This window comes from Dipodomys ordii, unplaced genomic scaffold (genome assembly GCF_000151885.1).
Source record: "Dipodomys ordii isolate 6190 unplaced genomic scaffold, Dord_2.0 Scaffold70, whole genome shotgun sequence".
NCBI lineage: Eukaryota > Metazoa > Chordata > Mammalia > Rodentia > Heteromyidae > Dipodomys > Dipodomys ordii.
The window spans coordinates 5,522,258-5,548,211 of record NW_012267286.1 but is presented as its reverse complement, the minus strand read 5'-3'; the positions used below and the strand labels follow the sequence as shown (position 1 = coordinate 5,548,211).

The 25,954-nt window shown below is 39.5% G+C and overlaps 1 protein-coding gene across 2 annotated transcripts in view; it reads left to right on the top strand.

The window, feature by feature from the left end:
- The window catches only part of Enpep (glutamyl aminopeptidase (aminopeptidase A)), an 81,997-nt gene extending 56,609 nt beyond the window's left edge, over nucleotides 1-25,388 (top strand). The window contains exons 14-20 of one of the 2 annotated variants that reach the window (XM_013023803.1): nucleotides 9,972-10,122; nucleotides 11,068-11,141; nucleotides 11,741-11,845; nucleotides 12,008-12,178; nucleotides 15,371-15,511; nucleotides 22,776-22,854; nucleotides 24,583-25,388. In XM_013023803.1, coding sequence (XP_012879257.1) covers nucleotides 9,972-10,122; nucleotides 11,068-11,141; nucleotides 11,741-11,845; nucleotides 12,008-12,178; nucleotides 15,371-15,511; nucleotides 22,776-22,854; nucleotides 24,583-24,735 — 874 coding nt within the window. In that variant the 3' untranslated portion in view covers nucleotides 24,736-25,388. Of the gene's footprint in view, nucleotides 1-9,971; nucleotides 10,123-11,067; nucleotides 11,142-11,740; nucleotides 11,846-12,007; nucleotides 12,179-15,370; nucleotides 15,516-22,775; nucleotides 22,855-24,582 lie in introns of both variants that reach the window. The other variant, XM_013023804.1, reaches the window with a different exon arrangement.
- Nucleotides 25,389-25,954: the final 566 nt, after the last annotated feature.

The window sequence follows — 25,954 nt, the reverse complement described above, 5'->3', positions numbered from 1 at the left end:
CCCCCACCAAGTTGTAAAGTTTGTTTTCAACATAGTGTCTTGTATATCTCATTGTTACAATGGGTCAGCCTGTATCCTTATTTCAGCATTTTGTTATTTCCCTTCCCCTTCCCAAGTTAGAAAATGTATATACAAGATGCAGGGCACCAACATCAAATACAGTGAAAACAGGGGTTATACCATGGGGGAAGAACATACAAGAGAGAAAAAAATCACGTAGTACATTTTGAATATGTTAAAAAAATAGCAAGAAAGAAAAAAAACCACTGTGTCCCTATCTTGGGGTTCATTTCACTTAACATCATCTTATGTGGTCATATGTACATAGCTTTTGACCTTTTCTTCTTGTCCTAGACTTATACTAGTTATTCCAAGGCCAATATTTTGAATATTTTTGTTTTCCTTGGTTGTTCTTTTCAGAAATTTTTTAATGAATCTCCCGACCACAATATTGATTTTAGTCATGTACATACACACAAAACTCACCTGCCCTATTGACTTCGATTATAGTTTATTCTCTTTCAGAGGCTTTGAGCTAAGCAGGAATGATATTTGCAAATGCTCAAAAACATAAGTAGCTCAAGTGCAGAGAACCTAGCCATCAGGAGGGCTTGTTCAATCTGTAGTACTGAAGGGGAAAAAGAAAAGTATGACTTCACAATTTGATGTAATGAACAGTGTGTTTTATTAGTGTGGTGAGCCCATGAAATCCCTGTACAATTTTAGGACTAGAATTGCCAGATCTTGTTCATGTCTCTGGAGATAAGAAGCATGAAACATGAGACTCTAGGATTGATCAATGCTCTGTTGAGAAATTCTGATTTAGGTACTCTTTGGGAATTTGACTTTTGATCTCATAACCTGAAGGGATCCTGAACTTAGGAAAAAATAATCAGTGTAGATGGTGGGATAGTATCCACAGTACCTTTTTTTACCCTTCTCAAATCATCTAACACTAGTAATTCAACAAGTATTTATTAAATTTAAGTAGCAGCACAGGCAATTTGGTTCCTGTGGGTTTGTGGTTGCATCATTGTAAGGTAGTACAAGTGCTGGTCCTCTCATAAATCCTCTGTCCGGGCTGAGGGTGCCTTTGATGGACCCCCATCTTTTCCACAGTGTGGGACTGTCATTACTTATTCGTTGCCTGTTGTCATTTCGGTCAGAGTAGGTACCAAACTCAGCAGGTGAAGGCACATGGAGACTCAAGTTGATGCTCAATAAATACTTACCCATGGCTGCTAGAACAGAGTACTAGCAACAAAGACTCTAGAGATGGGATGCCTAGATGATATATTGGAAGTCATAAAATCTCTTTTGTCATTTTTCAAGGTAGAAATTATAGGGTTAAAAAAAAAAGAGGCTGGCCAGGTGCCAGTGGCTCACGCCTGTAATCCTAGCTACTGAGGAGGCTGAGATCTGAGGATCACAGTTCAAAGCCAGCCAGGGCAGGAAACTCCATGAGACTCTTATCTCCAATAAACCACCAGAAAACTGGAAGTGGCACTGTGGCTCAAGCGGTAGAGCACTGGTCTTCAGCTAAAGAGTACAGGACAGCACCTAAGCCCAGAGTTCAAGCCCCACAACCGACCAAAAAAAAAAAAAAAAAAAGAGGCTTTTAGCCAGGCACTAATAGCTCACATCTGCAATCCTAACTTTTCAAGGGGCTGAGATGTAGGGATTAAAATTCAAAGCCAGCCCAGGCAGACAGATCTGAGCGACTCTTATCTCCAGTTCACCAGCAAAAGGACGGATTGGAGCTATGGTTCAAGAGGCATCAGCCTTCAGCAGAAATGCTAAATGAGAGCTCTAAGTCTTGATTTCAAAGCCTAACACATCTGCACACACACATACTCTCTCATTCTCTCTCTCTCTCTCTCTCTCACACACACACACACATACACACACACACACACACACACACACACACGGTTCTCTTTTATCTCTCCCTGCTCTCACTGGGTCCATTTCTTTATAGGTAAAATGGAGATAAAGTTCTGGTGAGAAATAAATGAAGAAATGAATCTACACCTAAAAGATTATCTGAATTGTAGAAAGTGCTCAATTAATTATATTATTAGACAAAAAAATCATCCACCATTGATTATAAGCAGCAATGGCCCATTTAAAGTGGTTCTTTTCTGGGGGTTGGAGGCATGGCTTAGGTGGTGGAGTGCCAGTCAATGAGCAAAAGCATCAGAAACAGAGTTTGAGCCTCTATCTCAGACTGATATATAGATATGGATAGAGATAATCTGGATTCCCTTTGTATGATGCTTGCTAGTGAATCTTTAGGCGTAATCTCCTGGACAGAAAGTAGATTCATTATAATGGTCATTACATTACAGTATGCTATTTGGTCACTTAATAAATACATGTCAAGGACCTTCCATGCACAAGGCACTGCTTCCATTCTGGGAAAATAAGTGTGAATACAGCTGATCAACAAGCATTTTTAAAGCATCACAGATTCACTTAGAATTTTTTTTGGGTGCAAACCCCTCCAGATACACCTTGAAGCATGACCTTTTAACTAAAACGTCATGTCTTGGCCACTGAAAATGACAAAGAATTGCAAAGCCACTGTGGCTTAATTCCCTTCACCACACCCTGAAGATGGGTCATTTTGCTCGAAGATGAAATAAACACCTCTTGAGCTGCTCATTCCAGGGAACTGAGTGTAAAGCAAATAACTCAATGCTTTCGACTCTGTTGAAAGACTTTCTTACGTTTTCTCAGCTCTTTGGCCATGACCCTATAGAAAAAAAAAAAATAAAGAGCTAACGAAAAGAAGAAAGTGAAACAAATTCAAAAGACATACTACAGGAAATCAGGTGAGCTGTCACTTGGCCTGATTTACTTCTGCAAGGACTCAGAAAATACACACTCCACCAAAGCCAGTAAGATCTGTGCCCAGGCCAGGCAGAAACTTGGGAGAAGATGAGGAAAAGTTGAAAGGTGTAGTTGCCTGGGTAAGTGCCGGTGGTAGGGTTAGAATTTACACAGTCAGGTGTAGGTGCTCAAAGGACCTGGATGCTGTTTCTGACCTTGTGTTTGCTGAAAGTTAGCACTCTACCACTTGAGCCACAACTTCACTTCTGGATTTTTAGGTAGTTTAGTGAAGAAAAGTCTCACAGACTTTTCTGCCCTGGTTGGCTTCGAACCAGGGTCCTCAGATCTCAGCCTCCTGAGTAGTTAGGATTATGGGCGTGAGCCCCTGGTGCCATGGATAGTTACATGCATCATACCCCTGTGCCTTCAAGATCAATGTGAAGTGCTACTGCTACTGTGGATATGTGACTCTTTTTGGTCAACTTAAGGAACACAAATGCATCTATCATTTTTCTAGTTCCCTCCAAACCATCTTAATTCTAATATATTCAGTCAAGTCAAATTATTGATAGTTTTGTTCTTTCCTGATTGATTTTGTTTTTAATTTTCAGTAGTCATACAAAGAAGTTCAGTTCAACAAGCCAGATCCTGAGTACAATGCATCTTGGACATTGTCAGTCTTTCCAATGCTCTCCCTCTTCTTGTGCAATCTTATTCATTTCCCCAAGTTACATAGTTCATGTACATACGTACATTGAAGATAATGACTGTGTTTGCCTACCCTTCCTCTATTCATCTGCCCCCTTCTCCTTGGCTTAAACCACTGGTAAAACATGTCTGCAAGCATTCATTTGACATTTCCCCCCGTCCCCCAATTCAGGCAAGGTTCAGGCCAGCCACATGTAGTGGGGGAGAGCACTCTTAATGTCTGCTTGTTTTCCTTGTTTAGAATGTCTCTTTTCTTCTGCTGCTCTCCTGCTCCCTCCTCCCCCAGAGTTGAGACAGGTAGTTCAGGGAGAGAGGGAAGGCAAGAGGCAGGAAGACTCTGCCATATTGCCTCTCTTTTGATCTACTCTGAACTTGATGGGTGCTTAGGGTTTTTTTTTTTTTTTTTTGGTCAGTCATGAGGCTTGAACTCTGTGCCTGGGTGCTGTCCCTCAGCTCTTCAACTCAAGGCTAGAGCTCAACCACTTGAGCCACAGCACCACTTCTGGTTTTCTGATGGTTTGTTGGAGATAAGAGCTTCATGGACTTTCCTGCCTGGGCTGGCTTTGAGCTGTGATTCTCAGATACCAGCCTCCTGAGTAGCTAGGATTACAGGTGTCAGCCACCAGTGCCCGGCCTTCGTGGATGTTTAATGCCGACTCTTATCCTTGGGTGGTGCTTCTCATGGGATTTTTGCCCCCATATGCATTCTGTGCTGAAGGTCTTTCTCACACCTTTCTCTGGAGGTGGCAAAGGAGACTGAGTCACCTTGGTCCATAGATGTATACACAACTCCTTCGTCCCAAGAATGGCTGGAGTGGCAGGTTGCCCAGACAGTGCCATGCCTTCACTCTCAAGTTGGAACCCTAGCCAAGCACAGATTCACCTGTCAGGTCTCTCAGGGGATCAGATACTAGGCTGCAGTGACAACCTGCCCCCTGCCCACTCCATTGAAATCTATCTCCCCAGACTTGAATTGAGGGGAGAGAACGGAACACCCCACCTCCACAAGCCCTATTAAAATGTCTCACCCTCCGCCAGCTCAGCTCACCCTCATACAGACTCCTGGTGGGTTATCAGTGGAGGGTCACAGAGACCAGTTTTTGTTTAGTTGCTAGAATTGAGTGGCTGAAATCAGGGTCTAGGCACAGTCTCTGAGCTTTATTTGGGGGTGCTCTACCACTTGATCCACATCTCCTCTCCTCTTCCAGTTTTTTTGGGGGGGACTTTCCCATCTGGGCTGGCTTTGAACCATAGTCCTCGGATCTCAGCTTCCAGTGCAGTTAAGATTACTGAGTGAGCTACCAGCACCTGGCACAAAGACTTGTTCTTCACTGTGTTAGTTCTGGAATTAGTTCTGATGGTCTTAAGTCTTGGTTTGCAATCAAGATGCGTAGTCTTAGAGAATTGCTGAAACAGACAAAAAAAAAAAAACCTTTTCACTGAATCTTTTATCATAGGTATTTTTTCCCTCCAATACTAAAGTTTCAATTCAGAGTTTCATCCTTTCTTGTTTGGTACTTTATCACTTGAGCAATGCCTCCAGGCTGGCTTTTTGCTAGATATTTTGGAGATTAAGTCTCACAGACTGTTCCACCTGGGTTGGTTCTGAATCATGATCCTTGAGATACCAGTCTCTTGAGTAACTATGATTACAGGCTTGAGCCACCATTGCCCAGCTAATTTTATTTTCTAGTTTTCTATCTTAATAGCTTTGATTGTGCTCTGCTGTCTACTGCCTGCCAGGAGAAGGATGGGTAGGGGGAAGAGTCATTAGATGAGGGGCAAATGACAATGAGACTCTGTAATGGACTGCTTTAGTTCAGCTAATGATCCAGGAGGAATGACAGCCAAGTAGGGTGTTAGTGGCTCGTGCCTGTAATCCTAGTTACTCAGGAGGCTGAGATCTGAGGATTGCGATTCAAGGCCAGCCCAGGCAGAAAAGTCTATGAGGCTCTTATCTCCAATTAACCACCAAAAAGCCAGCAGTGGAGCTGTGGCTCACATGGTAGAGTTCTAGCCTTGAGCAAAAAAACCTCAGGACAGTGCCCAGGCACTGAGTTCAAGGTCCACTATCCACAAAAAAGAAAAAGAACAAAGAATGGCAGCTAATCATCCTTCCTCTAATATCAATTTAGAAGGGCTGTGTTGATTTTACCTATAATACATCTCTTGAATACATCAGCTCATTTCTGCCTTTCTGCCATTGTAGACACCGAGTTGGCAAATATAAACCACCTGGTAGTTGTAGGCAAAGCCAAGATTCTAGGTATCCATATCAGTGTAACATTCTTTTATTTTGTTGTTTGGTTGGGTGGTTGGTCATGGGACTTGAACACAGGGCCTAGGCACTGCCCCTGAGCTTTTCTGCTAAAGGCTAGCCCTCTAACACTTTAAGCCGCAGTTCTACTTCCAGTTTTCTGGTGGTTAATTGGAGATAAGAGTCTCGCAGATTTTCCTGCTTGGGCTGGCTTTGAACTGTGATTCTCAGATCTCAGCCTCCTGAGTAGCTAGGATTACAGGCGTGAGCCACCAGTGGCCAGCTTCAGTGTAACACTGTGTAACATTGTTACAGGCATTTGCAGAGGGGAGCACAGTATAATGCAGAGCTGTATATGAGACTTCTATGGCTGTCATAGGGCTCTCATGAAAAGAAAAGACGAGAAGGGATAGGGAAAAGCATCAGAGATTTAGCTAATTATAAAGAAGCTGTTTGAAATAAGACATCTAGTTTAATTGACAAGAAGCTAGACAACTGGAAAGATTTCAATGCTCCTCAACTCACCGGAGGCCTTGCCTGGACTTAGTTCCACACAGGCCTTTCTCTGAAGCATTTTTATTGTCCCACTAAGGGGTCATGCTTGATGAGATCTAGGAAAACTCTCAACCACAGAGCGACCTTTCCTACCTGACAAGACCTTGCTCTTCACTCAGGCTCTTCCAAGGACTGAGTAGTTTTGCCAAATTATACCCAAGAAAATAAAAATCAAACATTCATCTGAATGAGTCTCCTAACCGTTGGCAGTACCTTAACTCAAGAAAAGAAAGCATGGATACTCTTTACCCTTCATTCCATTTGCATTTGATACACACTTTCTTTAGGTTGTCTTTTCCTGCCTCCCGATACTGTGGATTTTCCTAAAATGCTGTGATTTAAGTATCCCAGCGATGTAAGTAGGCCACATACACCCACAGTGTCAAATGGGAAATATTTGAGTGAAGAGAAATCTCACCAAACCTGACCTTCAGAATTGTTCTTTATCTATGGACTTAACGAGTTGGGGTTTGTTACCCGAGGTTGGGAAAGAATGTTGTCTTGGATTGAGTTACCCAGAAACAGAGACTGAAGTGAAGGTTCTTTAAGAGGTTTTGGAAAAGAGTAGTCTCCCAAGATGAGAAATAAGAGAGGCAGGGCGGTGTAGAGAAAAATGTTGAGCAAGGTGAGGTCTCCTTGAAAGTGTAGCTTTGCGAGATTCCCTTAAGAAGCCATAAACTGTACGAGAGTGGGCCTGACTTGAGGGAAGGGAATTGTGCTTTTCTATTCATGAATCAGGCAATCAGTGGGCAGGAGTGGGGATTTCATAATGTCTTAGGCAAGATAGATGGTTTTGACCAGAGTTATTTTCTGGAGCCATGAATCATCTGGGCACTGTAAAGGGATCTGGGCCAGGAACTGCAAAGTCTTTGTCCTAAAAATGGTGCCTCCTCCCTCCCTTCCCACTCTCTCTCTTTCTTTTCTTTTTCCTTCCTTCCTTGCTTCCTTTTTTCCTTCCTTCCTCCTTTCCCTCTCTGTCTCTTTCTTTTCCGTCGTTCCTTCATTCCTTCATTCGTTCCTTCCTTCCTTCTTCCTCCCTTCCTTCCTTCCCTCCCTCACTTCTTTCTTTCCCTCCCTCCCTTCCCTCTCTTTCTTTTTCTTTTCCCTTCCTTCCCTTCCTTCTTCCCTCCCTCCCTTCCTTCCTCCCTCTCTCCTTTCCTTCCCCCTCCCTTCCCTCTTTCTTTTTTTCTCCTTCCTTCCTTGCTTCCTCCCTCCCTCCCTCCCTCCTTCCTTTTCTCCCTCCCCTCCTTCCTTCCTTCCTTTTTTGCTTCCTTGCTTCCTTCTTTCCTTTTTATTTTATCAGATACTATGGTTTGAACTCAAGGCCCGGGTGCTGTCCCTGAGTTTCTTTTGCTCAAGACTGGTGCTCTACCACTTGAACCACAACTCTATTTCTGGCTTTTTGGGGATTAATGTATTGGAAATAAGAGTCTCACAGACTTTCCTGCCCAGGCTGGCATTGAGATTTGATTCTCAGATCTAAGTCTGCTTGGTAGCTGGGATTCCACTGGCACCAGGCCTAAAAGCCATTTCTTAACATGGGCATATCTGAACTACCTAGGAACTTGTAGGTAGTGTACATTCTGGACCTCACCCCCAAACTGGATGAGAAACTATGCGAGCAGGGCTAGATCATTTCTCCCATATCAGGTGCCGATGACTTGTGCTCAAATCTGAGACTTCTGGAGGTTCCAGATGATACTGCTGTTCTTCTGATACCAGATGCCCTTGGGTGTCATGGAAAAAACTGCAGAATGGCATTCTTTGTGAGGAATGAAATATCCATCCACTTCTTTCTCAAAGTACTATCCACAAACAATTCAGTTTCCATCCAGTATTTGGGCTCTGGAACTCAAACTTCGAGAAAAGTGATGATGCCAAAAGAGAACTATTGCATATCTGTAAGGTATATTAGGAAAAACAAGGCACTAGATAGTATATTGATTTTTCAAGTGTTCCAGTACATAGCATTTAGTCACAACTTTGGATCACTGGATTGCTTTCATCTGATAGATCTTATTCTTTTGGCTTTTGTAACCATAGCTCATTCACCTGAACCCTCTTACCTTTTAGAAATAGCCTCTCTGGTTTCTTGATAGAAGAATCTATTATTTGCCCTAAACTTTCCTGAGGCTCCTCACTAATTTTATCCCCAGAAAGATGGCTACTCTACAAATGTTGAGAAAATATTGGTTGTATATAAATGTTACATCTACTTGGGTACGAGATTCTTCAAGGGTTGTTAACAAACATTCTCAATAAAACAATCCATTTCTCAAAGGTATTTCTACTTTTATTAAAGAAGGTTGGATAATACAGAATAGAAACTCTCTGAGAAAGCACAGGAAGTGAGATAAGAGAAAGAAAGAAATCAGCTCTGAGAACTGAAGACATGCTCTGCATCGTCTGTCCTCAGGACAAATCATATCATGTTATGTATGATTCCTACATATTTCTCTTTTTTTATTGTGAAAATACCATACAGAGGGGTTACAATTACATGGGCAAGGTAATGAGAACATTTCTTATCAAGCATTGCTGCCTCCTCCTTTGTTTCCCTTTCCCATCCCTTCCCCGCCCCTTCCTCCTACATATTTCTCTGACACTAGTTTGTTCTCTAAAAATCTTAGGGAAGAAATCAAGACATGATTGCATTATTTCCCTATTTTGAAAATGGTCCCAATCAAAATAGCACACAATGATCACTTAATTATCTTAACATGTTAATATTTGTCCTCAGAGTCAAAATACACTGCTGAAAAGCAGAATTTCTATCTACTGTTCCTCAAAACTATACTAAAACTAGAACTATAATAGGTTCCTGAATAGGATCTGTAATAGGTTTCTGAAATTCCTTCAAAGGAGGCTAAAGTTAGACTCCTTAAACATTAGGATGTCAATAGTATCTTCAAACTTTCGGAAAGGGAAAATAGTTTTGATTGTTAAGAGTATTGGGAAATGTCTGAGAAAGGAGCTATTACACAGAGAAACATAATCTTAATTTTAATGTTTTAAGCACTTATGATTCACCAATACTGTGACCAATGCTTTCTTTTTATGTACAATTAAACAATTTCAACATAACATACTACAATGATATATTGAAGGTATATGTTATACTATTTGTATATGATAATTTTATATTAATTTATGAGCTTAACTTTTTAATTTTTTTGGGGGGTCCGGCCATGGGGCCTGAACTCTGGGCCTGGGCGCTGTCCCTCATCTCTTCAGCTCAAGGCTAACACTCTACCACTTGAGCTACAGTACCACTTCCGGCTTTTTTCTTTTTTCTTATGTGGTGCTGAGGAATTGAACCCAGGGCCTCATGCATGCAAGGCAAGCGCTCCACCACTGAGCCACCTTCCCAGCCCACTTTTTAAAATTATTAATCCTCACTTAACCACTGTAGCAAACTGGCTTTTGTGTCATCTAAAGTTTTGCTACAGTGACTTTTTAAATGTACTTCTTATTCTATCTCTCTCATTACAAATGACTACATTATTTTACTTTGTACTAATGTAGCCTTTTGAACAATGTTAGGATTGTTAGTTCTTTCAATTGAATGGAAACTAAACTCTGTCTTTTTTAACTCATTGTGCACTTTTTTCTTTCTCAGAGCTCAGCATCTAGATTACAAGTTGGCTCTCAACTTGACCAGGTATCTCCAAAAGGAAGAGGACTTTTTACCATGGCAGAGGACCATCTCAGCAGTTACCTACATCATTAGCATGTTTGAAGATGATAGAGAGCTTTATCCAGTGATTGAGGTGATGTGAATGCTAAAACGGTATCATGTTTAGAAATAGGGTGACCTTGGAGTGAATTTGTTCCTGGGGAACCCAATGCATATTTTCCCATCAAATGAAAGCAAAAGAAAAGTACAGTGTTAATTAGACTAATGAGGACAGAAAGCCTGTCTTTTCTCTTTCATTTGAAATGAATCAGTATTTGTAGTTCAACCTGCTGCATAAAAGTATGTATTTCAGCATTAGAAGGAATCCAATTATTAATGTTTTCTTGAAAGGTTCTGACCAGAACCTATCTTAACTGGCTTTTATCTCTGTTACCAAAATACAACATTTTCTCATTGTTACTGCTGGTATTTCTACACCAGGATTTTATTAACAGATGGTAATTCTTCATACCTTCTCTTTGCTTTGTGGTTTATGTAGCACTTTGACAAGGATGCTCGTAATTTTAAACAAATTCTGGCTATAAATCTCTAGCTTAGTCAGGTGGCAGTGGCCCATGTCTGTAATCCTAGCTACGCAGGAAGCTGAGATGTAAAGATTGTGGTTCAAACACAGCCCCGGCTGGAAAGCCCATGATAGTCTTATTTACAATTAATCACCAAAAAAAAAAAAAAAAAAAGCCAGAAGCAGAAGTGTGGATCAAGTGGGAGAATGCTAGCCTTGAACCGAAAAGTTAAAGCTTAGGCCCTGGGCACTGTCCCTTAGCTTTTTTGTTCAAGGCTGGCACTCTTCTACTTGAGTCACTCCTCCTTTTCCAGCTTTTTTGCTGGTTAACTGGACTTTTATCTTCAAGATATCTCTTGGACTTTTATCTGCAGATCTCAGCCTCCTAGGATTACAGGCCTGAGCCACCGGTGTCCAACTTGGATGGAAAGATTACATCAAGGCTGCAGATGACCCTAATGGGAGACGGGATAAGGACTAAATAGTTCCTCATGCTCCACCATCCTTCTGTTTCAGGAATACTTCCGAAGTCAAGTGAAGCCCATTGCCGACAGTCTGACATGGGAAGATACCGGCAGCCACATTACTAAGTTATTTTTCACCTTTTTTACTTCTCACTCCATTTTTTAAAAAATTATTTTTAAGTAGTTGTACAAAGCGGTTTCAGTTCAACATGTCAATTTGCGAGTACAATGCATCTCAATCAGTGTCACCCCTTCTATCCACCATCTCTCCCAACCCCACCTGTCCCCCAACATTTCTCTCTCCATGTACGTTGAACATTATAACTACATTTGCCCACCATTCTCCTCTCCCTGTGTCTACCCTCCCTCCCCTCAATTTCACCCCTCCACCCCCCTAACATACCTTCCAGCTTCCTGGTACTCATTTTGTGATACTGTAAGTTAGTTTTCAAAGGAGTTACACCATTGGAATTCACCCCTACATAAACCACTTCACTTATGTTGGTTGGGTCCAGCTACACATGATCTTTATACAGTTATGTCTATCTGTATAATTTAGATCGAACTTGTAATATATGAGAAAACGTGTTCTCTTGTCTCTCTGTGTCTGCCTTTTCACTTAACATAATCTCTCACTAAGATTTCTTTAACATGGGTTGGTGTGTCTTAAGACAGGTTGGAAAGTGTTTAGAGGCCGTGACTTGGTGTTGGTTTGTTCTTTGAAGGTTGCTCCGGGCCTCTGTGCTGGGGTTTGCGTGTAAGATGGGAGACAGAGAAGCCCTCGACAATGCTTCACGGTTATTTCAGAGTTGGATTGCTGGAAATGGAAGGTGACTGTCAATCTTGTTTTCTTTTCTTTTCTTTCCATTTCCTGGAGTTCATTTGATACATATTATTTTATATAATCAGAATCAGTCTTACATTCACTTCAAGAAGACTTTAACCTGAGCAATGATGGTATGACATCTCTGAAATGCTCTTTTTTCTCCTAGCATTCCTGTGAACCTCAGGCTTCTGGCCTATCGGTATGGTATGCAAACATCTGGCAATGAGACTTCATGGAATTATACTCTAGCTCAATACCAGAAAACCTCATTGGCTCAAGAAAAAGAAAAGCTGCTCTATGGTTTAGCATCCGTGAAAAATGTTACTCTTTTGGCAAGGTAAGGTTGCTTGTTTCTTTTTACAGTGCTAAGGAATGAACCTGAGGCCTCAGGAATACCAGACAAGTGCTTTAACCTCTGAGCTTCATTCCCAGCCCAAGCTGGGCTTTAATTTTACCTATGTGCATAATGTTCAATAGTTTATATGTCATGGTCTCTCTAAAACTCTACTTTTCAAAAAGACTCTCTCTCTTGAGCCACAGTGCCACTTGGCTTTTTCTGCTTATGTGCTGCTGAGAAATCACACCCAGGGCTTCATGCATGCAAGACAAGCACTCTACCACTAAGCCACCTTCCCATCCCTCTATTAACATATTTTATAAGAAATAAAATAAAGGCTGGGAAGGTGGTTCAGTGATTGAGTGTTTGCCTTGCATGCATGAGACCCTGGGTTGGATTCCTCAGCACCACATAAACAGAAAAAGCCAGAAGTGGTGCTGTGGCTCAAGTGGTAAAGTGCTAGCCTTGAGCTGAAGAGCTGAGGGACAGTGCCCAGGCCCAGAGTTCAAGCCCCATGACCAACAGAAAAAGTAATAATAGTAAATAAAATAAAATATTTTCAAGATGTAATATTGGTATAAAACAGATAGAAATGAAGCTGGATGCTGGTGGCTCATACCTGTAGATCTAGCTATTCAGGATGCTGAGATCTGAGGATGACAGTTCAAATTAAGCCCTGGCAGGAAAGTCTGTGAGATGCTTATCTACAGTTAATCACCAGAAAACTGGAAGTGGAGTTGTGGCTTAAATGGCTAGAGCATTAGTTTTGAACAGAAGAGTTGAGGGACAACACCTAGGCCCTGAGTTCAAGCTCCATAATGAACATAAATAAATAAATAAGTTGAAAAATACAGAAGTATAATCCCATGTGACAGTATGTGTTGAGTGTCTAGCAATCAGGCTATTGTATTATACATATAGTATGTATTATTTAAAATAAATTTAATTAAAATTACATAAAAAGCATGGTCCTCTTGACATCTGCCAGCACATTGCTGTAACCCATTACCTTACGGCATTGTACTGATTACATCTATAAAGGCAGTTGGTATACGCTAAATGATTTAGTAAGACTCTTGCTAACTAAGAGATGGAAGCTAAATTACACAGAAATCCAAGGGCTCACCACCCCAGTGCAGTTTCTAGTTCAGTACATGCTGAGGTATTCTCTCCAAGATGGAAAACAAGTGCCCATACCTTATAACACCTACCAGAAAAAAATATTGTTTTACTGCATGCTGTCACTGTTTTTTTTTAAATTGGAAACTATGTCCCACAATGTGTTATTTCAACCATATACAGACTCTCAGTTTGGCCTAAAGGAAGTTTTGCAAACAAGTCTGGGATGTAGTCAGGGCTTTGCTAGAATTGCTTTCTTATCTGAATCCTATGATAAATGTGCTGTCTTGCAGATGAGTGTGTGTAGGTTTGCCTACACAATGACAAGCACACAAAAGGTAGTATCTAGTTCCTATATGAGTGTTCCCATGCTACTGGGAGATGAGTCAGTGTGACAGAAACAAATATTGCACACTAGTTTTGTTTGCCAGCCTCATTTTGAAATTGATCTTTAAACTACATAGTCTGTTAGAATAAATGTTCAACCTTCTAGAGTTCTTTCCATCACTATGTTCTTCCTATACAAGTCGCAGAAGCCATTGAGGAGTAATGGACACATCTCTGCTATCTTTAAAGTTTTGCTTTATGGATCTTTCCCCCCCCCCAGTTTGGGGTCCTGGATCAGAGCCCACTAGGTTTTTATTGCTGGAACATGTTCTGTCTTCCAGAGTTGAAAGTGTGGCGTTTGTCATCTGATCTGGTCCCGGAGTACCTGTGCTGCGTAGCACTTTTGTCTTCCCAGCAGTCCTTTCCGTAACCCCTCGAAATCTTATCGAGAAGAAATGTCTAGGTCCTCTACACAGTGCACAAGTTAAAAGGCCTAGAACTGTGCCTGCAAACTCATGCATGCATTCACTTTACCTTGCTTAGGACACGCACATGGTCATTTTCGCATATCATCCATGTTGGACCTAATGCAAGGGTTGAGACTGAACTGTATTTTTTTTCTCTAAGGGTGAAAAGGGAGTTGTGTTTTCCAGCTTCCCAAATAGCTTGGACTCTCCTTAGAGCTTGATCTTTCTCTAGTCTCTCACTTAGGGTACATATTTATAGTCAATTGCAGGTGAATGTGTGTAGGTTTGCCTACACAATTGCAAGCACATAAAAGGTAGTATCTAATTCCTATGTAATTGTTCCCACACTATTGGGAGATGAGTCAGTATGACAGATGGATTGATATGATATTGATGGATTGATAGAAACACAAGAAATATGGATTTATCTTTTCGTTTTTGACTGAGGTTGGCTCTCAAAACTATCTCACAAGTGAAGAAGTTAAACAGTGAGCCCTTTGTTGGAGCTATTATCTCTCAATCTCCCTAAACATATGAATGAGCCAGGCCAATGAGTAGGAAGTCACATAAAAAGAAGACTAGCAGAGTATGAAAATATAGCTGATCTATTAGCAAGATGTAATCTGTTCACAAGGGGTCTGTTTCACAGTGATTAAAATATGTATTGGTTTTGTTTGGAAACACTTTTCTCATGACAATATGCTTTCACAGGGTCTTTGGTTACAGTTGGAATTTTAGATAAAACTATAACATTAGAGCGGTAAAATCTCTCCCTTTGGTCATTTAATTTCTCTTGAACTATTTGTGTTATGCTGTAATCATAGTCAGCTAAGCTATTTACATAGGTTATGTTAGAAGGCTGTTTCTTGCAATGTAGACAAGAGCAGACAAATTTTAAGTCTTATTCACAGCAAACAAGAGCTTATGTGCTTTAACTTACTAGGTTTTTTTTTTCAATTTAGTGGGCTAATAAGTGAGTAAAATGTTTCCATTCAATAAATGCTAAAAACCAGTCATTAACTTTCTCTGTTTTATTGGGTTAATATTTCCACAATGATTCATTTTTCCTGTTCTTCTAGTCCTCAAAACCAGATGTTATTATTCAAAAACAATTAAACATATCAGGGAGTTTTTATTGTCTTTCCCTCCTTGTCACATTTAATTTACTTTGTCTGTTGGTGCTTCAAGAACTGACAGGAAAGTTATGCTCATTGATATTTAGCTAAAAGTGAAAATGAAAAGTTTGATTTTAGCTGTTTTTCTGTTTGGCTTTTCATAGGTATTTGGAATTGCTCAAGGACCCGAACCTTATTAAATCTCAGGATGTGTTCACAGTCATCCGATATATCTCCTATAACAGCTATGGGAAGACAATGGCCTGGAATTGGATACAGCTCAACTGGGACTATCTAGTGAACAGGTGCCTGATTAGTAATGGCCAGTTGTTCCCTTTGTTTGATACTATCTCCAGCCCCCTTCTTTTTCTCCTTAGTATACTCTCCCTGATACTATACCATATCTGAAATGGTATATTATCAGTAGTGATTATGCTAATTTTAAGCATAATTATTCTTCTGGAGATTATTGTTTCCAACTGATGCATGAGGTCCTGAAATGTGGAAAGGTGACTAAAATATATTATTTGTAGTTTGGTCAAAACAAGCTAAATATAATTCTTTTTACTGTGCTAATACCTGGCGTAATTCCAGGTTCATAGTTCTTAATTAATCTCTGCTGTAAACTAAATGAGATTCACTCAACTTGCCTTGTGAGAAATATCAACTACATTTCCAGCTTTTCATTCTCTTCTTTTTTCTGTCCTGTTTCTGTGGCACTATTGTGTCTACCTGTTTTTCCTTTCCTTCTGAGATCCACATGATATCTCTAGCTCTCAACCAAGATTTCTTTTGCTTAGTTGTGATTGATTTTTGCCTTTTCTATTCTTATGACTAGTGAATTTATCTATCTCTGAAGACTGATCTGTGCATGCCTGTGTATGTGTGCATTGAATACACATGACCTGTCTGTTTATAGTTATTTCAACAGAATCCTTGGTGTATGAGCAAATCAAACTATTAAGAACTTGTTATCTGTGGGCTGGGAATGTGGCTTAGTGGTAGAATGCTTGCCTAGCATACATGAAGCCCTGGGTTCGATTCCTCAGTACCATATAAAAAGAAAAGCCAGAAGTGGCTCTATGGCTCAAGTAGTAGAGCAAAAGAAAACTCAGGAACAGTAACCAGGCCCTGAATGCAAGCCCCAGGACTTGGGGAGGGGGGGTGGGGAAGAGAACTTATCTAGTCACAACAGTTTATATTATGGAAACTAGCACCATTCACTTTGAACTCTCCCCCTCCCCGCCAGAACTGGAGTTCAAACTCAGTGTTCCTCTCCACATTGTTTGGGTTTTATTATTTGCTTTTATGTTATTATTTTGAATATGGTCTTTTTTGCATGGGAGGGTCTAGACTGTAATCCTCCTTACTCTCAGTTTGGAATATGTCAGGCCTATGTCACCCTGCCAGAAGTTTATAGGTTGACATGAGGTCTTATGAGATGTCTCCTGGGCTGGTCTTAAACCGTGGTCCTCCTGATCACCTGAGTAGCCATGGTTACAGGCATAAGCCACTACATGCAGCTAAAACTCTTTTTTCAGTGCATGATTGTAAGAAACTCATGTGGAGAAAATACAATGCTTGCTTAAGAATTGTGAACATATAAGTGGATAATATTTTATTTTGCAAAATAAAATGGCCATCCATGTATTTTTTAATTAAATAGGACATTTCTCAAGGCCTGTTTGAATAGCTCTGATGTGATTTGTTTGAAATAATGAATCTTTTCCATTTTCAAAAATTAGATTATTATTACACCTTAAATTTTAAAAGGAAAAATAGATTGTACTTTGTCATAGAGATCATTAACATTAATCTTAAAGTAAATATATGAGACTGAATAAACTGATTTTTTTCCAGGAAAAATACACTGATAAACCTTTTTCAGAGCTAGTTCCAAAGCCCTCACAACAGGCCTTCAGAATTTCTTCATAGTCCAATTATTTAATTTTTATGAAGTATTAGTTCAAATGGCCTAGACACAAAGTTCTACAATAACCACATCTGACAGTTTCACAAAAATATCAATTATTCTTGAATTGAATGTGTTCCCTGAAGAACTTGTCTAAGGCAAAAGTCTTGAACATTTTTCCCAGTCTCAGGATGCCTCTGCTTCTGAACAATTTACTGCCACTCTAAAATAAACCAATTGACTTTTACAAAGATTCTATCATGTGAGTCTTATAACACTAATGGCAGGTCACTGTGTGTCCTTGCTACTTTGAACCTTAATCCCAGTACCAAAGATATTTTGAAGATTATTCTTTGTTTTTGTTTATTCTACTGAATGCTTAAGTAAAATTATGAGGTTGAATAAACCCAACAAGGCAACAGTATGATGTAATCCTTAGATTGTACTTTGATGGATGAAAATCAAGCCATCTTAATTTTTGAACATGTGTGTCTGTTATTTACTTTCATTTTCCTTCACTTACTGATCAGTTACATTTGTAACTGAAACCATGTAAATTTTATCTTAAAAATAAAGTAATTTAAATAAAGGTTTTTGTATATACCCATTACGTTGTTCAAAAGAAATTCAACATTTCCTTTGAATGAAATAATATAATGCTCATATAAGTATGAAGTCCAAAAAGATAATTTTATAAAACTTTTGAAATGATTTAACATATAATAAATTCTTATTTTAGTTTCAGAAATAACCATTATGATAAATTCACTGCCTATTTTCCTTTGTTTTCTACACTTGATACGATAGGGGCTTCTGTTCTCACATTTCTAGTATTCATATATGCAGCTGTAGTGTTTTTTTTTTCTTTTTGTTGGTCCTGGGCTTGAACTCAAGGCCTAAGCGCTTTCCCTGAGCCTCTTTGTGCTGAAGGTTAGCGCTCTACCACTTGAGCCACAGTGCCACTTCTTGCTTTTTCTGAATAGTTTATTGGAGGTAAGAGTCTCATGAACTTCTCTGCCCTGGATGACTTCAAATTGCGATCCTCAGATCTCATCCTCCTGAGTAGCTAGGATTAGAGGAATGAGCCACTTATGCCCCACTAGCTGTAGTTTTTATTTAATCTATTTACTGCCAGCTCTCAAATATTCTCTTTACATTTTAATCATTAGGAACAAAGCAGAGAGGAATACTGTAGAATTATAGGTTATTGAAAAATTGTTTTATTACATGAAATTAGCAGATATTTTTTCCATTGTGGCATCTTATGTCAGCATCTCACTATATTTTCTTTTTTAAGTTCCCATATTCTTATTCTAGAACTGATATGTGATAAGCACATGCAGATAAGCAATAAGAAGTATATTTAAATTACCTACAATGAAATTGCTTAAGAATAACTTCTACTGCTACATTTTTATTTTTGTTTTTCTGTGGCTCTTTGTTCATTTATTTTTAATGAATATATATTTCACATATATTTGAGTATTTTATAATTTGCTATATTTCTACATGATCCCATATTGTGAAGATCATTTCTGGTCTTAGAGTTTGTTTTTGTTTTTTTAATGATTTCTTTTTATTGTAAAAATATTGTACAGAGGAGTTACAATTACATGGGCAGGATAATGAGAACATTTCTTATCAAGCATTGTTGCTTCCTCCTTTGTTTCCCCTTCCTATCCCTTACCATCACCTCCCAGTTTGTTTTTTCAATTTTGTTTTTAATGATCTAATAGCATTTAAATATGTAGATTTATTCTTCTTTTCTTAGCCAATCTCCATCTTTCGCCCCACAACTGGAAATACTGCATTGATGAACAATACCTTTGAAACAATATGTTTAGGATACAAATAATACTGCTGGGTTAAAAGATTTATTTTTAGGATTTCTGATAAATGCTGCAGAATTCTGATCTAGGAAAAATTTTCTTAATAACTGTCTTATCTTTTTCAACCTTTTTTTTTGGGGGGGGTCCTGTCATGGGGCCTGAACTCTGGGCCTGGGCGCTGTCCCTCAGCTCTTCAGCTCAAGGCTAGCACTCCACCACTTGAGCCACAGTGCCACTTCCGGCTTTTTTTTCTTTTTGCTTATGTGGTACTGAGGAATCGAACCCAGGGCCTTGAGCATGCAAGGCAAGTGCTCTACCACTGAGCCACCTTCCCAGCCCATCAACCTTTTTTTTTTTATAGTGATTTTTTGGGGGTTGGTCCTGGAGCTTGAACTCAGGGCCTTGGTACTGTCCTTGAGCCTATCTGTGCTCAAGGCTAAGCGCTCTACCACTTGAGCCACAGCACCACTTCCAGATTTTTCTGTTTATGTGGTACTGAGGAATTGAACCCAGGGCTTCATGCATGCCAGGCAAGTACTCTACCACTAAGCCACATTCCCAGCCCTTATAGTGATATTTTTGTATACCCTTGCTAGTATAAGAGATAAGAACTAGTAGCTCATTTAAATTAGAACTCATCCAGCAAGTCATGTTGGGTTCCTACTATGTGCTAGGCATTATGTTTAGCATTGGGAATGCCAGTGGGAGGAGAAATCAGATTATGCCTTTGTCTTCGAAAAGTTTAGAGCTTTGAAATGGAGACAAACATTAAAAGAGTCACACAAATGCATGTATATTTAAAATGGTTAAAAAAATAAAACTAAGCTGGGTAGCATGGGCTCATGCCTATAATCCTAGATGGACCTGAAGATGGAGGTTCAAAGTCAAATCCAGGAAGGAAAGCATGAGAGACTCCATCTTCAATTAACCAGGGGAACCAGGCTGAGTGGAAGGCATGGTTCAAGTGGGAGACCATCAACTCTAAGCAATGAAGCCAATGCCCAGTGAGAGCTTGAGTTCAAGCTGTGGTACTGCTACACACACACACACACACACACACACACACACACACACACGCAGTAGTAACTAACCATAAAAGAGATTCAGGGTGCACTGGAATAATGTAATGAGGAAGCTAACAAAATGGAAAAAAAAAAAGATGGATGGGGATGGCGTCCGTAAGTAAGTGATGGAAAAACTGGAGAAGGCCAGGAATGAATTAGGAACACAGAAAGGGAACCTTCCTGGTTGGCAGCCTATGAAAAAAGAAAAAGGATAAAGACTATGAGTTGCAGAGTCATCTAAAGATGTAGACTTTCATTCTGAGTAGTAATACATCTTTAGAAGTTTTTCTCTTTTGTTTTGTTTGTGCCGGTACTGGGACTTGAACTCAAGGCCTGGGCACTGTCCTTGAGCTTTTTATGTTCAAAACAAGAGCTCTACCATTTGAGCCAGAGCTTGGCTTCAGGTTTTTCATTTTTCAGGGAGGTAGTTTATTGGTGATGAAAGTCTGATGGACTTTGTTATTTGGGGTGGCTTTAAATTGCAATCCTCAGATCTCAGCCTCCTGAGTCTCTAGCATTATAGGTGTGAGCCATCGGCACTCAGCTGCATCAAAAAATTTTAAGGAGGAAAGGGAAATTATCAGTTTTTCTTTGCAAAGAAAGTTTTGATGATAAGGGGCCAGAATGGATTTAGCAAAACAGCCATTACAATAGTCCCAGCAAAGGACAATGATAGGGTGGAAAAGTAGGAGGAAAATGAGGGAAGGGGAAACAAGTTATACAAGAAATGCACTTATTACATTACTTATGTAAATGTAACCCCTCTGTACATCACCTTGACAATTAAAAAAATGATAGGTGGATCAGACGTAGAATGTAAAAGATGAAGAGACAATAGCCAGGTGCTGTTGGCTCACACCTGTAATCCTAGAGACTCAGGAAGCTGAGATCTGAGGATCACAGTTCAAAACCAGCCTGGGCAGAAAAGTCTGTGAGACTCTTATCTCTAATTAACCAGCAAAAAAGCCAGAAGTAGAGGTGGGGCTCAAGTGGGAGAGTGCCAGCCTTGAGCAAGGCCATGAGTTCAAGGTCTAATACAGGCCTGTGTATACAGGAGCCAACAAAAGCAATAACAATTGGAACTTTGTGGTAGATTGAACATGAGAACTGAAAGTAAGGTGATAAGGGTAATGCCTAGGCTTCTAGAAGCATCTGCTATGCAGAAAGTGAACACGGGTTGATTTGTTCTGTGTGATCTTCTGTTTCTCTCTTATGTGGTAAAGGGAAAGAGTGTTTCGAGGACAGTATGGACCCTTGTCAGGTACACCTAATTTGAGTAATTGAGGACTGCAAAATGTCCCACAGATACAGTGACATAAAAGTCCACGGTTTAAAACAAAATGTCCTCGGTAACTGGAAAGAGTTTTACTGGATTGATGAAGGCTGACTCTAACTGAGCAAAATCAATAAATGAGTCAGTAAGGAAATTCCTCTACAAGTTTTACTGAGTGGTAAGAAAACGAAAAATGTCAGATTAAAAGGATTTTCTTTTTTTAATGGAAGATATTTTAATATAGTTAATACCTTTAAGAGCTGATGAGAAGTTTTGGTGAGAACACTAATATGTAAACCAGGTGCGGTGGCTTATGCTGTAATCCTAGCTACTTAGGAGGCTGAGATATGAGGATCGCAGTTTGAAGCCAGCCTGGGCAGACAGGTTCCTGAGACTTTTATTTCTAATTAATCAGCAAAAAAATACAGAAATGAAGGGATGTCTTAAACGCTAGAACACAAGGTTTGAACAAAAGAGCTAAGCAAGAGCACAAGGATCTGAATTTAATTACAGTCCTGGCACAAAATACGTAATATGTAAAACGGAAAAAAAGAATTTACTACTTTTTAAAAATGGCAAGAAACAACAACAAACACAGGTGATGGGAGAAGACAGGTGTGCTTATATGTGTCTGCATGGAGATTTGCCTCAAGTAGTAGACTACCAGCTGTGAGCAAGAAAGCAGAACTAGAGTGTGAGGCCCTGAGTTCAAATCCTGGTGCTGGCAGAAAGGAAGGAAGGACGGAAGAAAGGAACAGAGATGAAGGAAAGAAAGAGGAAGAAAAGAAAGGAAAGAAGGAAGGAGAAAGAAAAGAGAGGGAGGGAGAGGTAGGAAAGAAGGAAGGAAGGTAAAAAAGAAGGAAGTTTTTGAGTCACATGCATACGTCTTTCTATGAGGGAGGGTTGCGCTATCTAGTCATTACCTAAATGTTTATATGTGCAGGAAAAGAAGAATGTATATGCAGAATATAATGGACAGGCTACAACATCTGAGAAGGTGGTATGAATCTGTGTTCAAAAACAAACAGAACTGCTAGGCTCTGGTGGCTCATACCTGTAAACCTAGCTACTCAGGAGGCTGAGATCTGAGGACTGCAATTCAAAGCCAGCTAAGACAGGAAAGTCCAAGACTCTTATCTCCAAGTAACCACCAGAAACCCAGAAGTGGTGTTGTGGCTCAAATGATAGAGCACTAGCCTTGAGCTGAAGAGCTCAGAGATAGTGTCTAGGCTGAGAGTTCAAGCCCCATGACAGACAAAAAAAGAAAGAAAGAAAGAAAGACCCACAAAATTTACAGAGAATCTCCATTGAATAGAATTAATCTGGGACAAATGTGATTTCTCACTTTATTTAACTTCCTTGAAAAGCATGCAAAAATGAATGAATGAGTGAATAATCTCATGAATGAATGAGTTAAAAAAGGATTGCATCTAGAAAAAATGTGAAGCTCTGGGCACTTAGATTTCTTCTTGCTCTTCTAAATTTCTCTAGATACACACTAAATGACAGAAACCTTGGCCGGATTGTCACTATTGCAGAGCCATTCAACACTGAGTTACAACTCTGGCAGGTAAGACGAAAAATTCTTTTCTAGTTGCCCAGGACAGAAGACTATTAAACTCACTTCTCAAATAGAAATCTAGAAATGGCATTTCCTCATTAAAATCACAGAAGACAACAGGAAGGCAATGATTCTTATAACAAATACAACAATTGCTTTTTTCTAATCCAAAAGAAATTCAAATGAGCAACACACACACACACACACACACACACACACACACAGAGTTTAAAAACCAAGAAGCATGGGACCCTAGGAGGCTGAGACTAGTTGGCCAAAACGTGACTGTGTTGCTTTCTTTTCTGATGATTGTGACTCTGACATCAGCTGATTTTAATCCATTCAGAATTTAGCAGTTTGAAATTTTAAAACTAATCCCAAACCTCTGAAACCCAGGGAAGAAAAATGTTCATTCATGTCATACCAATCTAGGTTGCATGAAGTTTCAATATCTATATGTTAGATATCGAAATGAAAAGATTTCTGCATACATTTAAAAAATAAAAACAAAACAGCTAAATGCTGTGTTTCATGTCTGTCATGCTGGCAACTCAGGAGACTGAGATCTAATGATAAAGATTCACAAGCACTAGGCCCTAGTGGCTCACGCCTGTAATCCTAGCTATTTAGGAGGCTGAGATCTGAGGTTCACAGTTCAAAGCCAGCCTGGGCAGGAAAGTCCATGAGACTCTTATCTCCAATAAACCTCTAGAAAACCGGAAGTGGTGCTGTGGCTCAAGTGGTAGAGCGCTAGCCTTGAGCAGAAGAGCTGAGGGACAGAGCCCAGGCCCTGAGTTCAGGCCTCATGACCGACAAAAACAAACAAACAAACAAACAAAAAGATTCGCAGGCAACTAGGACAGGAAAGTTCATGAGACTCTTAGCTCCAGATAACCAAAGTCCAGAAATGGAGCTGTGATGCAAATGGCAGAACACCATCCTTCAACAAAAACACCCAGGCCCTGAACTCCAGTCTTGGGACTAGCACAGCACACACACACACACACACACACACACACACATTCACACACACATACACATATACAATCTTATTTTTGTGAATAACAAGTAATTATGAAGTTATGAGTTTTTGGAGAATTGAACCGATTTTTGTTTTACAAGAGCTTCATAAGAGAATTGCACGTATAATAATAATTTTTAAAAACCCCAAGGACAAACTCATCATTTCATGGGTCAGATTCTCCAGGAAACACCTTGAAGAATACACAGAAAATTTTTTTTAAAAATGAGCCCACTTGTCACTGGCATGCTGTAGTTCTAATATGCCAGTGTGTCATATAGTGTGACAAGTTGTCTGGTATACAAATGCTGAGGGTAAACATACACTTTTTTATTTTTATGCCAGTACTGAGGCTTGAACTCAGGGCCTGGGCATTGTCCCTGAGCTTTTCCATTCAAGGCTGTACTCTTCCACTTGTGCCACAGTCCCACTGGTAGCTTTTCACAGACTAATTGAAGATAAAATCTAACAGACCTTCCTGCCTTTGCTGCCTTCCAACTTGGATCCTCAGACTCAGCCCCCAGGCGTGAGCCAGGGCACCTGGTTATGATTGCTAATCTGAGAGGAAAGGCTCACTTGAATGCTACAAGAGATCTAGCTAGTGGTTTCATAGGCTACTAAATTCCCTGTAAGAAGAGAATTGATTCAGGTTGCAAATGAATGCTGAAGACTTGGGCTTCATGTGACGTTCCTAATGATGTCTCATTCATTTTTAGATGGAGAGCTTTTTTGCCAAATATCCAGAAGCTGGTGCAGGAGAAAAACCCAGACAACAAGTGCTGGAAACAGTGAAAAACAATCTTGAATGGCTAAAACTAAATAGAGACTCCATAAAAGGATGGTTTCTTGACTTACCTAATAATAGCTAATGTGTTCAAAATGTCCTATTTTAATTTTGTGGCTTGGTGGCTTCTCTTATTGAGCATCTGTAATCTAATTTACAAGCTCTGCAGAGAGAATCTTCTAAATGGATACTGCTTTTTTGCTAAATACTGTGTATATCTTGCAAAATCTTTAAATTATCCCTTTCTGTTTATGAAGAAAGATACTAATGGAGTATTTAATATACTCAGGGATTTCTTCTAAGTATACTTCATAGGAGATTCTTTACAAATGGAAGAGAATTTCGTCGTCATTTTTAATGTCCTTAAATATCACTCTGTATCTGAAATCTGTGAAAATAGAACAATTTGGTATTAGCTTTACATTTTTAGTACCAAAGAAACACCACTTAATCTCTCTTGATTGATTTTTAAAGTTTAAATAGCAGTACTCAAGGGACATATAACTATCTTAATCTTTATTTTATTATTCAGAATTATATAGATCTCATATCATTTTTTTCACATATGTCTTACTATTCTAAATCCTACCAAGGTAACCTGGCTTTAAGCGTTGCTGGAGGATTGAATGAATTAGCCAAGGAAACGGCTGACTGTTGCCTTTGCTTTTATAAAATCAACACAAAACCTCTTTTTTTTAAAAAAAAATAATAAATCTAAATTATTACCTTGACAAAAAGCATTATTTTCCAGTTGTCACTTTACTCTTGAATAAATATGATAGACGCCTTCACCAAATGATTGAGCAAGTCACAGAAAGGATTTGAAGAACCTGGCCTTTTTCATGCATGGTACTGTTTCCTCTTATTCCATTCCTGACAAAGCTCCTTCAAATATGCTATGAAATTAGAGCAAAAAGAGTGCTTAACTATGCCCCATGGATTTTAAGGGGGAAAAAACTAAATAATTGGAAACTGTTCAGGAAAGAGAGAAAGCGATTATTCCATAAAACTAAATGGAATTAGAATTTAGCTTGGACCTCACCTAGCAATCTAAGTGTGACCATATGCAAACCCATGGATACCTCCAGCATGACTCTGCATACCTGAGGATGTATCTTCTTATGGATAAATTTCCCATATAAACCCTGAGATCCTATTCCATACAGAACAGCACTGATCAGATTTATATGCATGCTTTGATTAAAGACATCGATTTTATAGAAGCTGGTGGCCAGAAAATGTTTCAAGTGGCACCTGACACCCAGGAAAAGGATAAATTCCTGTGCTCTAATCAGCTACATCCA